General features: G+C 51.4%; 1 protein-coding gene across 1 annotated transcript in view; it reads left to right on the plus strand.

Moving 5' to 3' along the window:
* Positions 1-9,576, plus strand: part of FOXN4 (forkhead box N4) — a 32,378-nt gene extending 22,802 nt beyond the window's left edge. Inside the window, exons 7-10 of the mRNA XM_010360440.2 lie at positions 338-434; positions 1,561-1,768; positions 5,774-6,166; positions 7,631-9,576. Coding sequence (XP_010358742.2) covers positions 338-434; positions 1,561-1,768; positions 5,774-6,166; positions 7,631-7,890 — 958 coding nt within the window. The 3' untranslated portion in view covers positions 7,891-9,576. The remainder of the gene's footprint in view (positions 1-337; positions 435-1,560; positions 1,769-5,773; positions 6,167-7,630) is intronic.
* Positions 9,577-14,703: the final 5,127 nt, after the last annotated feature.

Raw genomic sequence — 14,703 nt, forward strand, 5'->3', positions numbered from 1 at the left:
ATCAAAATAATAGTCTTGTATACCTCACGGGAGTTTGGGGAGGGGGAAACAACCTAGGTAAAGTCTAAAGGCTGATAGTCATTAAAATTATGGGGATGCAATGAAGAGGCGAAAGGGTAAGATTTCTCAAGTCAGTACCAATGGTTGAGCCCAGGGTCAAGGAGAAAGGGCAAAGGGTGGGAAAGACATCGGGCCATGAAATGGTATTGAGAGCTCACTGTGTGTGAGTGTGTAGGGTCAAGCAGGGCAGGCTTCCTGGCAGAAGAGGCATTGGGCTGTCAGCCTGAGACCCCTTCACGCCTGGCCTGCCCTGCCCCGCCCCACCTCCTGCCCCCAGCTGTCTGATCGCCATGGCCCTGAAGAACAGCAAGACAGGCAGCCTGCCTGTGAGCGAGATCTACAGCTTCATGAAGGAGCACTTCCCCTACTTCAAGGTGAGGGGTCCTAAGCCAGGGTAGGGGTGCTGGAGCTGCCCTGGTCTCTTCCTGGTGCTGCCAGAATCCAGGGCTGGCCCTGGGCCAACCCTCTCTGGTTCCCAGTTATGTCTGTATATCTGGTGATTAGGACATGTGCACATACACTCACATAGAAGAAAGTGAGAAAGAGAGGGGGCATTTGAACTGGGCTCTGACAGATGAAGAGGAGTTCATTAGGCATCCCAAGGAGACGAGGGTAGAGGCACCAGACTAGTTACTCAGCACGGATTCAGTAAAACATAATGATGCAAAACAACGGAACTGGCAAGAGCCTTCACCTCTGAGCCTTAGTATCCTCATATGTCAGGTGTGGAGAATCATCCCAAGCTGGCAAGGTCAGTGAGGATCCTGCAGATAAGGGCCTGGCAGCTTCCCACATAGGGTTGGCCACTAGTAATGTTATCCTTGTTAGCATCAAAGCAAAAAGTGGAGCAGGAAGTTAGAGGGTACACCAAGCTGTAGGGTCCCTGTCCTGGACAGTGTCCTTAGCAAAAATACTGCAGTACAGTGTGTGTTAGTACATGTACACATGTGGTGTGAGATGCATTGTGATATCTGGTTATCTAGCATTTAAAAATAATTTGCTGGTGGTGCACGCCTATAGTCCCAGCTACTTGGGGGGCTGAGGTGGGAGGACTGTTTGATCCCAGGAGGTCGAGGTTGCAGTGAGTCCTGATCATACCACTGTACTCTAGCCTGGGTGACAGAGCAAGACCCTGTCTCAAAAAGTAAATTTGCATTGAATACGCTTGACCAGTTATCCATTTATTGGCATCAGTCTTCCTTGCTTGCTTCCTCAGTGGGAGAGAGAGTATGGAATATCCAGCAGGCCAGGCTGCATCCTCCTATAGTAACAGTTGGCCAGAGCTGAATTGTACTTCCCCTCTCATCAGGGCATGGCCACACCAGCTGGCCTCAGTCCCCAGCACTCTCTCTTGTCTCTCCAACTTGAGGCTGAGTGTCAGTCACTGTCAAATTACTCCTGCCACCGTGATGTCCTGCCGCTATAGGCCTGAGTAGGAGATCCCCGGGGTAGGAGGAAGGGCTTACAGGGAGGCCTCTGAATGCCGATGTTTCTTCATAGACGGCTCCCGATGGGTGGAAGAACTCGGTGCGGCACAACCTGTCTCTGAACAAGTGCTTCGAGAAGGTGGAGAACAAGATGAGCGGCTCCTCCCGCAAGGGCTGCCTGTGGGCTCTGAACCTGGCCCGCATTGACAAGATGGAGGAGGAGATGCACAAGTGGAAGAGGAAGGACCTGGCTGCCATCCACCGGAGCATGGCCAACCCTGGTGAGGCCCGGACAGCCCATAGCGCGCGCGCACATACACACACAAATGCACACGCACACACACATGGAAGAGAAAGGACCTGGCTGACATTCACCAGAGCATGGCCAACCCCGGTGAAGCCTGGATGCACACATGCGCATGCACACGAATACACGCGCGCACACACACCCACACACACAAATGCACTCGCACACCTGTGCACACAAACATGCACACATACACAGAAGAGGAAGGACCTGGCCACCATCCACTGGAACATGGCCAATCCCGGTGAGGCCCAGACAGCCTGCAGTACGCATGCACACAAATGCACACGTGCGTGCACACACACACTCAGAAGAGGAAGGACCTCGCTGGCATCCACTGTAGCATGGCCAACCCTGGTGAGGCCCAGACAGCCCACAGCATGTGCACACACATGCACACACACACATGCACAAACATGCACACACACATGGAAGAGGAAAGACCTGGCCGCCATCCACCGGAGTGTGGCCAACCCTGGTGAGGCCCAGATGCACACACACACACATGTGCACACACACGGAAGAGGAAGGACCTGGCCGCCATCTACCAGAGCATGGCCAACCCCGGTGAGGCCCGGACAGCCCACAGCATGCATGCACACACACACACACACACACGCACATGCACACACGCACATGCACAAACAAGCACACACACACGGAAGAGGAAGGACCTGGCCGCCATCCACCAGAGCGTGGCCAACCCCGGTGAGGCCCGGATGTACACACACACGTGCACACACACACATGTACACACATGCGGAAGAGGAAGGACCTGGCCGCCATCCACCAGAGTATGGCCAACCCCAGTGAGGCCCGGACAGCCCACAGCGCATGCACACACACACACACACGTGCACATGCACACACGTACACACATGCGGAAGAGGAAGGACCTGGCCACCGTCCACCGGAGCATGGCCAACCCTGGTGAGTCCCGGACAGCCCAAAGCATGCACACACATGCATGCACACACACAAGTGGAAGAGGAAGCACCTGGCCACCATCCACCAGAGCATGGCCAAGAAGCCCGGACAGCCCCCAGTGTGCGCACACATGCACGCGCGCATGCACACATACACACCACATGCCCCTCCTCCCAGCCCAGCCCCAGCTCTGCCTATGCCATACCCAGTCTGTAACACTTCTCAGATACGATGATGGGAAGACTGGAGTCTGGCAAACCTCCCTCCTGTGAAATTGGCCTCTCCCTCCCCAACCCTATCCAGTGGTAGAAGTAATTGAGGGGCCTGATCAGAAACAGGAAAAGCTGTTGGATCTCACTCGTCATCCATAGTTTCTTGCCCAGAAATGCCAAACTACACAACCATGGGATAAACATTGCTTTCCTACCACATTGGCAGAGATGTTTAAAATAATAACACTCAGTGTGGACTAGGATGTGGAAACATAGACAGCTTAGTATACAATGGATAGGAATTTAAGCTGGTAAACTTTTTGAGGGAAAGCTAATATATCAAACACCTGCAAATGGTACCCATGGATTGGTCCAATTATTCTACTTTTGACAATATGTATTGTGAAGAGCAAAGATTTGAGCAAAAAGTTTATGAACAAAGTTATCCATCACAAAATTATTTCTAAGAGTGAAACATAGAAAGCAGTCCAGACATCTCACAAGAGGGGGTTGGTTAAATAAATAGAATGACACACCTTGCAAGTATTAGAGATGAGAAATATTTTTAAATATTTTTGGAATATAAAGAAATGCTAGGCCGGGCATGGTGGCTCATGCCCATAACTCCAGCACTTTGGGAGGCCGAGGCGGGTGGATCACCTGAGGTCGGGAGTTCAAGACCATCCTGGTCAACATGGTAAAACCCCATCTCTACTAAAAATACAAAAATTAGCCGGGCATGGTGGCAGGTGCCTGTAATCCCAGCTACTCGGGAGGCTGAGGCAGGAGAATCACTTGAACCCGGGAGGCGGAGGTTGCAGTGACCTGAGATCAAGCCACTGCACTCCAGCCTGGGTGACAGAACAAAAATCTGTCCAAAAAGAAAAAAATGTTCTCAATAAGTGAAAACGGGCAGGTTATAAATCAATATCCACAGCAAGATCACATTTTAAAATACATATATATCCATATTCATTTGCCTCCCAAAAATGTATGTATGTACGAGAGAGAGAGAATAACTATGCTTGTGTGTTTGGGAAGAAATACACCAAAATCTCCCAGCACTTTGGGAGGCCGAGATGGGCGGATCACGAGGTCAGGAGATCAAGACCGTCCTGGCTAATACGGTGAAACCCCGTCTCTACTAAAAAATGCAAAAAAAAAAACAAAAAACTAGCTGGGCGAGGTGGCAGGCACCTGTAGTCCCAGCTACTCGGGAGGCTGAGGCAGGAGAATGGCGTAAACCCGGGAGGCAGAGCCTGCAGTGAGCTGAGATCCGGCCACTGCACTCCAGCCTGGGCGACAGAGCGAGACTCCATCTCAAAAAAAAAAAAAAAGAAATATACCAAAATCTTTACTGTGAATGGAGAGACCATTGATAACTTTTATATTTTTCACATATTTCTGTATTTTCCAAAACTTCTATCCTGTTCCTAATTAGAAAAAGGATTGCATCTGCTTTTTTCAAAAAAAAATTAATGGATATGAGGCGGGGCCATCCAAGGGACATATGCATGGGGACTGTGACGTGGAGGCTAACTCTGCCCCAGCCTTCGGAGTATGGCCAGAGTCTGTTGGGTATCACCGTGCTGGGTAGGAATGGGGCTGAGAGTGTGGCTTGGGGGTGAACAACTCAAGGCAGGAAGAAGGGCTATAGCAGGAGCCAATGGTCCCTCAGTTGAGGGGGTATCACATCGCACCCAGCTCACCAAAAGCTCTGGGGTCTGGCTTGAGACCCAGGGCCAGTACTGACACATATTCGGAGTGAAGTCTTGGGCAAGTTATTCTGCCTTCTAGATTCTAAGTGTTCTCATTCCTAAAATGGGTGCAACCCAAATAGATCTTGGGACCCTGTCTACTCTCAACCCTGTGTTGCACTCAACAAGACATAACCAATAACCAAAAATAATCTGAGTAATTTGTCTTTACTTGTTTATATCCAAGAGTATTAAGGATTTTTAACCCACAGCAACACTTTTTAATGTCTCTTTGGTAGCAGGGAGTGGCCAGGGCCCCTTGCACGTAAATACATTTTGTCCCTGTCTTATGGGATTTGTAATCACGGCCTTACCTCCTTGCAGGGGTGTTAGGAGATTTAAATGAAGCTCTGGGGTTACAGGGCTGTCCTGTAAGGCACTATCCTGATGAAAGGGGCTAATGTTATTATCTGATGACATTGTTTTTAAAGACAGAGTCTTGCTCTGTCACCCAGGCTGGAGTATAGTAGTGTAATCATGTCTTAACTGCAGCCTCAACCTCCTGGGCTCAAGTGATCCCCTCACCTCAGCCTCCCAAGTAACTGGTACTACAGACACACACCACCACGCCCAGCTAGGATTTTTTATTTTGGTATCTTATTTGGTATCTTAGTATGTTGTTTAGGCGAATCTTGAACTCCTGGCCTCAAGCTGTCCTCCTGCTTCAGCTTCCCAAAGCACTGGGATTACAGGCATGAGCCCAGTCTTTGATGTCATCTCTTATTCCTCAAAGATTCTGCACAATTTGTGATTTTGTTACATCTCCACAACAATCCTGTGCAGAGTATATGATGTCTTGCTAGATGGGCAGAGATGTTTAAAATAATAAAATATTAACACCCAGCATAGGCTAGGATGCAGAGAAGTATTTAATAGACACCTTCATTTACAATGGGTGGCAATGTAAGTTGTGAGATGAGATGATGCCTATGTCATTTCATAGGTGAGGAGACAGAGGTTCAGAGTGTCCAAGAGGCTTGCTAAGGTCACGCAGGTGGTGACACTGGAATTTGAACCCAGGCCTGGGCTGGGGCCCGATAACTGCTGGGTGGGTTCTGAGTGACCTCTCCCACTTGCCCGCAGAGGAGTTGGACAAGCTGATCTCCGACCGGCCTGAAAGCTGCCGGCGCCCCGGCAAACCGGGGGAACCAGAGGCCCCTGTGCTGACTCACGCCACCACAGTGGCCGTGACACACGGCTGCCTGGCTGTCTCCCAGCTCCCACCCCAGCCACTGATGACCCTGTCCCTGCAGTCAGTCCCCCTGCACCACCAGGTCCAGCCCCAGGCACATCTTGCTCCAGACTCTCCAGCACCAGCCCAGACCCCGCCGCTGCATGCCCTGCCGGACCTCAGCCCCAGCCCGCTCCCCCACCCCGCTATGGGAAGGGCTCCTGTAGACTTCATCAACATCAGCACCGACATGAACACTGAGGTGGATGCCCTTGACCCGAGCATCATGGACTTCGCGCTGCAGGGTGAGGCCAGAGGAGTGGAGTGATGGGAATGGAATGGGGAGGGGAGAGGCCCAGGGGCCAAAGGGAGTGAGGGAGAGGACTGTACTGCCTGCATTTGCCCCACAGTCTCGTTCCCATAGCAACAACCTTTACAAGTTGAACATCCCTGATCCGGAAATCCAAAATGCTCCAAAATTCGAAAATTTTTGAGCCCTGACAAGACACTCAAAGGTCATGCTCGTTGGAGCAGTTCAGATTTCAGATGTTTGGTTGGATTAGGGATGTTCAACCTGTAATAGCCAATGGCAGCCAATAGGAAATGAGCATTTGCTGTATACCAGGCCAAAGCATTCCACAGGCATCACCTGAGGTCACCACCATTCCACATTTCTGTTCTGCCGATGAGGAAACTGAGGCAGAGAGAAGTGAAGTCACTCACCCAAGGTCACCTGGCTAGTAAGTGGCAGAGCCTGGAGTTAAACCTCAGTCTGTCTGGCCCCAAAGTTTTCATCAGTAACTGCTTCAACTCACATGTGCCACCCCCATGCCAGGTCACACTCTGACCTGCTGCCTGCCTCATGATCATCTCCGATAAAATGTGATGAATGAACGAACAAGGGAATTTCCGGTTTCAGTGAAGGCTCACACGGCATCCATTCACTAGCACCGGGTGCAGGTCTTATGTTTCAGCCAAGGGTGGAGACAGCCTCTGTCCTGAGTTCTGTTTCTAGCGAGGGAAATGGACAGGTGGCAAGTCAGCTGCAGCTGTGAAGTGGGTATATTTGCACCTCCCTGCCTTTCTCTTCCTGGATTGTTGTGTAGTTCAATGTGCTGAAGAAAGGGAAGCATTGTCTTGTCCCCCTGGCTTTGACCATAATGACATCATGAGAACCAAATGTTTTCACAAGTCATTTTGTTTCACCCTTGCCACAGCCTTAGGTGCTAGATTCACTGATCATCTCCATCTTATTCTGAGGTTCTGAGATGGAAGTGTCCCGAGGGCATTCAGTGGGAAGGTGAGGCCGGGGCTACAACTCTGGCCCTTCCATGGTTTTTTTGTTTTTTGTTTTTTTTGAGATGGAGTCTCGCTGTCACCCAGACTGTAGTGCAGTGGCACGATCTCGGCTTACTGCAACCTCCACCTCCTGGGTTCAAGTGATGCTTGTGCCTCAGCCTCCCAAGTAGCTGGGATTATAGGTGCGTGCCACCAGGCCAGGCTATTTTTTGTATTTTCAGTAGAGATGGGATTTCGCCATGTTGGCCAGACTGTTGTTGAACTCCTGGCCTCAAGTGATCCACCCACTTCGGCCTCCCAAAGTGCTGGGATTACAGGCGTGAGCCACCATGCCCAGCCCCATGCCCTTTTTCTACAACACATGACCTTAAACGCCACATAGGATCTCTGTCTCTTCCCTAAGATGGGGGATTCGAACTCAGGTCGTTTGACGTGAAGCCAGCTCACCCTAATGCTTTTGTCTTTGAAAGGGAACCTGTGGGAGGAGATGAAGGATGAGGGATTCAGCCTGGACACGCTGGGCGCCTTCGGAGACTCCCCACTTGGCTGTGACCCGGGGGCCTCAGGCCTGACCCCTGCCTCGGGTGGCAGCGACCAGTCCTTCCCAGACTTGCAGGTGACGGGTCTCTACACAGCGTACTCCACTCCAGACAGTGTGGCCGCCTCAGGCACCAGCTCCTCCTCCCAGTACCTGGGTGCACAGGGGAATAAGCCCATAGCCCTGCTTTGAGCTGTCAGCCTCACCTGCCCCGGAACCCCGGCACCCGGCTTGGGCAGAGAACTGACTGGATCAGGATGTTCCCAGAAGGCAGGTCCCTCATGGTCCCCGAAGCCTCTCCTGAACCTGTGGCGAAATTGCTGGCTGGACAGGGAGGCGGTTCCCGTCAGCAGCCCCTCTCGTCCTTGCGCCTCCCACTGGAGCTTCCGGGACAGTTTCTGGGGGCTCTTCCAAGTCAGAAGGATGGAGGAGGGTGAACAAGCAACCCAGCCTCCCCCGACTCCTTGACACTCCCCCAAGGCCTGAGCTGCAACGCCTGGCCATGTTGAGTGAGACTTCTCCATCCTGGATCCTGGCTGGGTGACCTCAATGACCTGCACCCCATTTTGGGACACCTTTGTGCATTGAGGAGACACCCTGGGGTGAAAGCCCTTGAATTCATCCTCATGGGAAATGGCTGAGTGGATCAAACCTCAGCCGCAGCCTCCAGGGGCCAGGCCCAGAGCAGGAAATGGAGCCAGAGAACCTTGAGCCTCTCTCTCTTGGATAGGACAAGCTGAACTCTGAAATGGGAGCCAGTCCAGGTGGCCTTCAGCCCCACGTTTCCGATAGTCTATTAGAATTTTATTAGAGCAGATTCCTGGGCCATGCCAGGCACCGTGACCGGGTGTAAATTTATTTATATTTATTGTGGCCCATCCACCCCACTTCTTTAAACCCAGCCCGAGGCCTCTGGAATGAGACCTCTCCTCCCTCCCTACCTCCCAGCCATCCTAACTCCTACAGGCCAGAGAATGACATCTCTAACTGGCTCGTATTCCCCTGGCAGCCTGGGGCTACTTTTTAGAACCAGCAAGCACTGTTGATACTGTGAACCATCCTATTTTTTCCATATTAGAGACCAGATATTTTTCTACCTGTTCATGATTCACATCTCTTCTTGCATGTACCTAAGAGGGGCGGTGCCATTGTTTGGGGACTTGGGGGGCTTTCAAAGGGGAAAATGCAATGGGAGAGGGAGGAACTGGAGGAGGGTGCTTTTGTACTGGGATTTAAGACTCTCCTGAGGGAATGAAAGCCAGCTGAACCATGTAAAGCTGGAACCACGTGGCGAGTGGTGGACAAAACTTCCATGCATGATATTTAGTGGCACTTCCTCACCTCCCTTTGTCCTACAGCTGTTTTTATGTTTCTTTTTCTCTCCTTGCTAATTACTGACTCCCCAAGTGGCAAGTTCCTCAGATAGCTGGGTTAAAGGAGAGACAGGTGAGTAAGCTAGTCAAATGTGAAAAATGTTCTCCCAGCAAAGTTGAGACAAAACTGGAGAAGCTGCAGCGTCACGCACCACCCCCTTTCCACCAGATGGATGTTGGCTGTGTCTGGGAGTTCCCGAACCCTAGAGCCAGGATGTTCTGTTTCATCAACAGCTCAGCCCGCTGCCTGGGAGCTTTGGCATTAAGCCCCGCCTTGAAGGGAGAGCTTTAAGTTTTTCCTAGTTCTGGAACTTTCCACCGAGCATCCACCACCCTTAGACACAATCCCAATGCTACCCGTCCGACCTGCACTGTCATCTGCTTTGTGTGACATGGCCCCCGATAAGATGTTGAAATTGTTATTCATGAAGACTCCGTGTTTGGGCAACATCAAGGCTGTCAGTGTAGAACTGAGTAACGTCTTCCAACAATAAAGGCTGAACGGCAGCTCTGTGGCTTGTGAGAAGGTCAAAGGGAGATAAAGGATAATGACACTACTCACTCATCCCTTACAGGTGAGGTCCCATTTACATATGGGGAAATTGAGGCCCAGAGAGGTGACACCGCTCCACACCAGACCCAGGCATTCTGATACCAAGTTCCCATCGCACCAGAAACTGGGGGGAGTTTGTCATGAAGGCTACAATGAGCACGGCCTCCATTTACCGTCCCTGAGAACTGGCGCTTGACAGGCATCATTTCAGGCAGGGACCACGAATGCCACTTACCACTCAGAAAGCAGAGGCTTGGAGAAGTAGGGTTGGCTGAGTGTGTCCTGGAGCCCAGCAGCACAGCTCAGGTGTGCACCTCATGTCAGAAAAGACAAGATGGAAACAGACGCACCCCTTCCAGCACCTGCTATATGCCAGGCCCTGTACTAGTCACTGCTGTAAAGTAGCTCATTTGGTCCTCACAACAGCCGTAGTAAGCATGTCTGATTTGTTACTACACCCATGTCACAGATGAAGAAACTGAGGCTCAGGGGAATAAAGCAGGTGACTTGCTGTCCAAAATATAACAGGCAAAGGATATAGTAATTGAGAGTCTAACTTTTTTTATTTTTTCAGACAGAGTCTCACTCTGTCGCCAGATTGGAGTGCAGTGGTGCGATTTTGGTTCACTTCAACCTCGGCCTCCCGGGTTCAAGCGATTCTCCTGCCTCAGCCTCCTGAGTAGCTGGGACTACAGGCAACACCACCACACCCAGCTAATTTTTGTATTTTAGCAGAGACAGGGTTTCACCATGTTGGCCAGGATGGTCTCGATCTCTTGACCTCGTGATCTGCCTGCCTCAGCCTCCCAAAGTGCTAGGATTACAGGCAGGAGTCTAACTCCTAAGCCCACCCAAGAAGTGGCCTGCAGCCTCAGGGGAGACCAGATTCGTGCACATGCAACGTTTTATGAGTGAGGAAGTATGTCTGGGAGGATGGGCTGTGGGTGGTGTCGGGAAGTGCTTGGTGAGGGCCAGGCTCAGGGCAGGGAGAGGGTGCCTGCAGCAGCCCTGGCTTCCTCTGCCCAGCACCTGTACCACCCTCTCCTTGGCTTGGCTCCCAAATGACCCTGTGAACCCAGCCTGGCCAAAAGCATCGCAGCCCCCAGCCACCCTCTGAAATTGGCTGAAGTGGGGAACAAGTGGCCTAGGCCATGGTGTTCACAGCCAATGAGCATCCCCCAGGGACTTTGCAGGAGCTAGGGGACAGGGGTACCCTCCATCTCCTGGGGTGCTCAGCTGGGAGAATGGAGCCCCAGCTACTGGGTCACCACCAGGAAAGGGCTGGGAGCCACAATTGAGTCTGACTTCTGTTCCTGACCATGGGCAAGTGGGAGTCAGGTGTGCAGAGTCCAGGCAAAAATGCCAAGGTCACAAGCTCTAGGCAGAGCTCTGGTCACAGCCAGAGTGCCACCGATGCACGGTGTGCACAGCCAGAGTGCCACCCGACCATGATGACACCGGAAGAAATCATGCAGGAGACATGAGGGAAATGAGGCTCCTTCTGGGGCTGAGCAACTAATAGAAAAACACAAATTGCCGTCATGTAAGCCCCTGCTGTGTGCTGCACGGAGTTCAACATAGTCAGGCAGCCTCTCCCTGGAACCGCACCATAGCCTGCACAACCAGTGGGATGTTCCCATTTCCCAGATGAGGAAACTGAGGCTCAGAGATCATGTTTCTAAAGCTTTTCTTCCCCTTCTATGAGAAATCACCCACATTCTAACAACAAAAATAGTAACAGCATTCGCTAGCATGTATAGGGGGCTTATTCCCTGCAGTGTATACCAGGACACAATCTATCTTTATTTTCCTCCCCAGTCCTAATCCCTGGAACCTGCGAATATGTTATCAGGCAAGTGGGAATAAAATATGCAGATGCAATTATAGTTGCTAATCAGCTGCCTTAAACTAGGGGGAATTGCCAGGTGTGGTGGCTCACACCTGTAATCCCAGCACTTTGGGAGGCTGAGGCAGATGGATTGCCTGAGCCCAGGAGTTTGAGACCAGCCTGGGCAACATACTAAGACTCCATCTTTTTTTTTTTTTTTTTTTTTTTTTGAGATGGGGTCTCACTCTGTCACCCAGGCTGGAGTGCAGTGGCCGGATCTCAGCTCACTGCAAGCTCCACCTCCCGGGTTTACGTCATTCTCCTGCCTCAGCCTCCCGAGTAGCTGGGACTACAGGCACCCGCCACCTCGCCCATCTAGTTTTTTGTATTTTTTAGTAGAGACAGGGTTTCACCGTGTTAGCCAGGATGGTCTCGATCTCCTGACCTTGTGATCCGCCCATCTCGGCCTCCCAAAGTGCTGGGATTACAGGCTTGAGCCACCCCGCCCGGCCCTAAGACTCCATCTTTACAAAAAAAATAAAGGATTAGCCAAGCAGGGTAGTGCATGCCTGTAGTCTCAGCTACTCAGGAGGCTGAGGCAGGAGAATCACTTGAGTCTGGGAGATCAAGCCTGCAGTGAGCTGTGATTGCACCACCGCACTCCAGGCTGGGTGACAGAGCAAGATACTGTCTCAAAAAAAAAAAAAAAAAAAAAAAAAAAAAGGTGGAGGATTACCCCAGGTTATCAAGGTAGGCCAACGTAATCATAAGGGTCCTATGGGTAAAGGAGCGAGGCAGGAGAGTCAGTGTCAGATTTAAAGATGCTGTGAAGATGGAACAGGGCCTCTAGATGCTGGAATAAGGCAAGAGAATGGATTCTCTCCCCTAGAGCCTCCAGAAGGACCACAGCCCCACTGACACCTTGATTTTAGCCCAGGGAGACGCATGTTGCACTTCTGACCTCCAGAACTGTAGGATGATAAATTTGTATTGTTTTAAGCCACTAAGTTTGTGGGGATTCTCACAGCAGCCATAGACAATAAATACATCCCCATTTTACAGAAGAGAAAATAGGCTCAGAGAGGCTAAGTAGCTTAGGCATGATTGGGAAAGAGTAGAGATGGGATTCAAATGACACTGTGCTTCCCCACAGTCTTTTATCACATCTCAGAGGGCTCAGCTGACACCATCTGTTTGCTGGTTTATATAGGAACAAAAACTCTCCAAGGTTACGTGACTGGGATTTAACCACAGATCTGCAGGTCTCCCTGCCTCTCCATGGCACTGTAATGGCTTAGTGTAGGCTCGTAAAGGGCGGTCAGTGGAAGTTCAGGGAAAGGAATAAGATGGATCAGAAGTAGGGGATGAGGTGGTGGAGCTGAGCATCGCCCCCTTTGGAGGATGCTGGTTGTGTTACTGTTGATCCCATGGTATAGACACTGGACCTCTGATCTCTGGAATCAAAACCCTCAAGAGTCCAGGGGAAGCAGGACAGAGATCTCACTGGTGGCTGAAATGTGGGCACATCCAACCGCAGCCAAAGAGCCAGGCTGGGCCATCCCCAAGGGGTGTCCAGTCCATGAGAACCTGTCCAGCATCTTCCACAGCCACTCACAGTTTGCCACAGGACAGAAGCAAACACTCTCAGGAGAGGGACAAACAGGCTCATCTCTAGGACCCACATTCTCTGACCCCAAGGCTGCCCAGGCTTCCTCCTGTGGGATAAGTGACTCCAACAGGTGGAAGCATCTCTGATCTTCTCCAGGAGGGTGCTTCCCACCTTCCATCATTGACTAGCGTCTCTGGTAACCACAGAAATGTGGTCAAATTTATAGGCTACCAACATCTCCTGGGGCCTTTTAAGATGTAGATCTCAGCCTGGGCAACACAGCAAGACCCCCCATCTTGGACAGGTGCAGTGGCTCGTACCTGTAATCCCAGCACTTTGGGAGGCCAAGGCAGGAGGATAGCTTGAGTCCAGGAGTTGGAGACCACCATGGGAGACATAGTGAGACCCCATCTCTACAAATAATAAATTAGAAAATTAGGTGGTCATGGTGGCGTGTACCTGTAGTTCCAGCTACTGGGGAGGCTGAGGTGGGAGGATAACTTGAGCCTGGGAGGTTGAAGCTACAGTGGGCTGTGATAGTGCCACTGCACTCCAGCCTGGACAACATAATGAGACCCCCGTCTAAAAAAAAAGGTCTAGCTCTCCAGATCTGTCTGGGATTCTGAGGCATGGCCAGGCGCTGTGGCTCACACCTGTAATCCCAGCACTGTGGGAGACCAAGTTGGCTGGATCACTTAAAGTCAGGAGTTTGAGACCAGCGTGGCCAACATGAGGAAACCCCGTCTCTACTAAAAATATAACAATTAGCTGTGTGTGGTGGCGGGCCCCTGTAATCCCAGCTACTCAGGAGGCTGAGGCAGGAGAATCGCTTGAACCCACTAGGCGTAGGTTGCAGTGAGCTGAGATTATGCCACTGCGCTCCAGCCTGGGCGACAGAGTGAAACGCCATCTCAAAAAAAAAAAAAAAAAAAAAAAAAAAAAAAAAAAAAGGAGAGAGAGAGAGAGACTGAGGTAGAGCCAGAGTCAATCTGAGCTTTTTAAACAAGCACCCCTGCTACGCTTGGGAGCTGGCCAAGGGAAAGGTGAGAAGAGGCTAAGACAGAGTGAGGAGGGGATCATAGGTTGGGCCTGTAAACTGAGATAAGGCAGACCCGAGGGCTAGAGACACAGAACATTCCTCTGACTTGGACTGAGAAAGGTCTTGCACTTGTGCAGCCTGCAGGCGACCCTGGCAACAACTAAAGGGAAGAGGAGGCTCCCAGAAAGGTTCAGGCAGTGGGAGTGAGATGGGGAAAGACGAACAATGTACCTTGGGTGCCACCTCACCGAGAATGACCCTGGCTGGCCGGCTGCTTCCTTCTCCACGGACCTCCAGGAGTTCTGCCACCGCCTGGGTCTGTGGGCGTCTGGATTTCAGCGTCATTGCAGAATGGGGAGCAGGTGGGAGAGAAGGGAGGGAGGTGTGGCCACAGTGGGGCGGGGCCAGCTGGGTGGGTGAGGGAAGCAGGAGGCAGAGGAATCGGATGTCAGGGTCACAGGTGGGGTCTATATAGCCCGTCCGTGATGATCGAGCCATGCAAATAGAAAGGTGCAATGACTTTTGAGTTCAATTGCTTCTAGGCTCCACCCCTTAGATGGCTATTATCAAACAAATACATAAAAACCAAAAACAAAAAGAGGA

This window comes from Rhinopithecus roxellana, chromosome 10 (assembly GCF_007565055.1).
Source record: "Rhinopithecus roxellana isolate Shanxi Qingling chromosome 10, ASM756505v1, whole genome shotgun sequence".
In the NCBI taxonomy this organism is placed as follows: Eukaryota; Metazoa; Chordata; class Mammalia; order Primates; family Cercopithecidae; genus Rhinopithecus; species Rhinopithecus roxellana.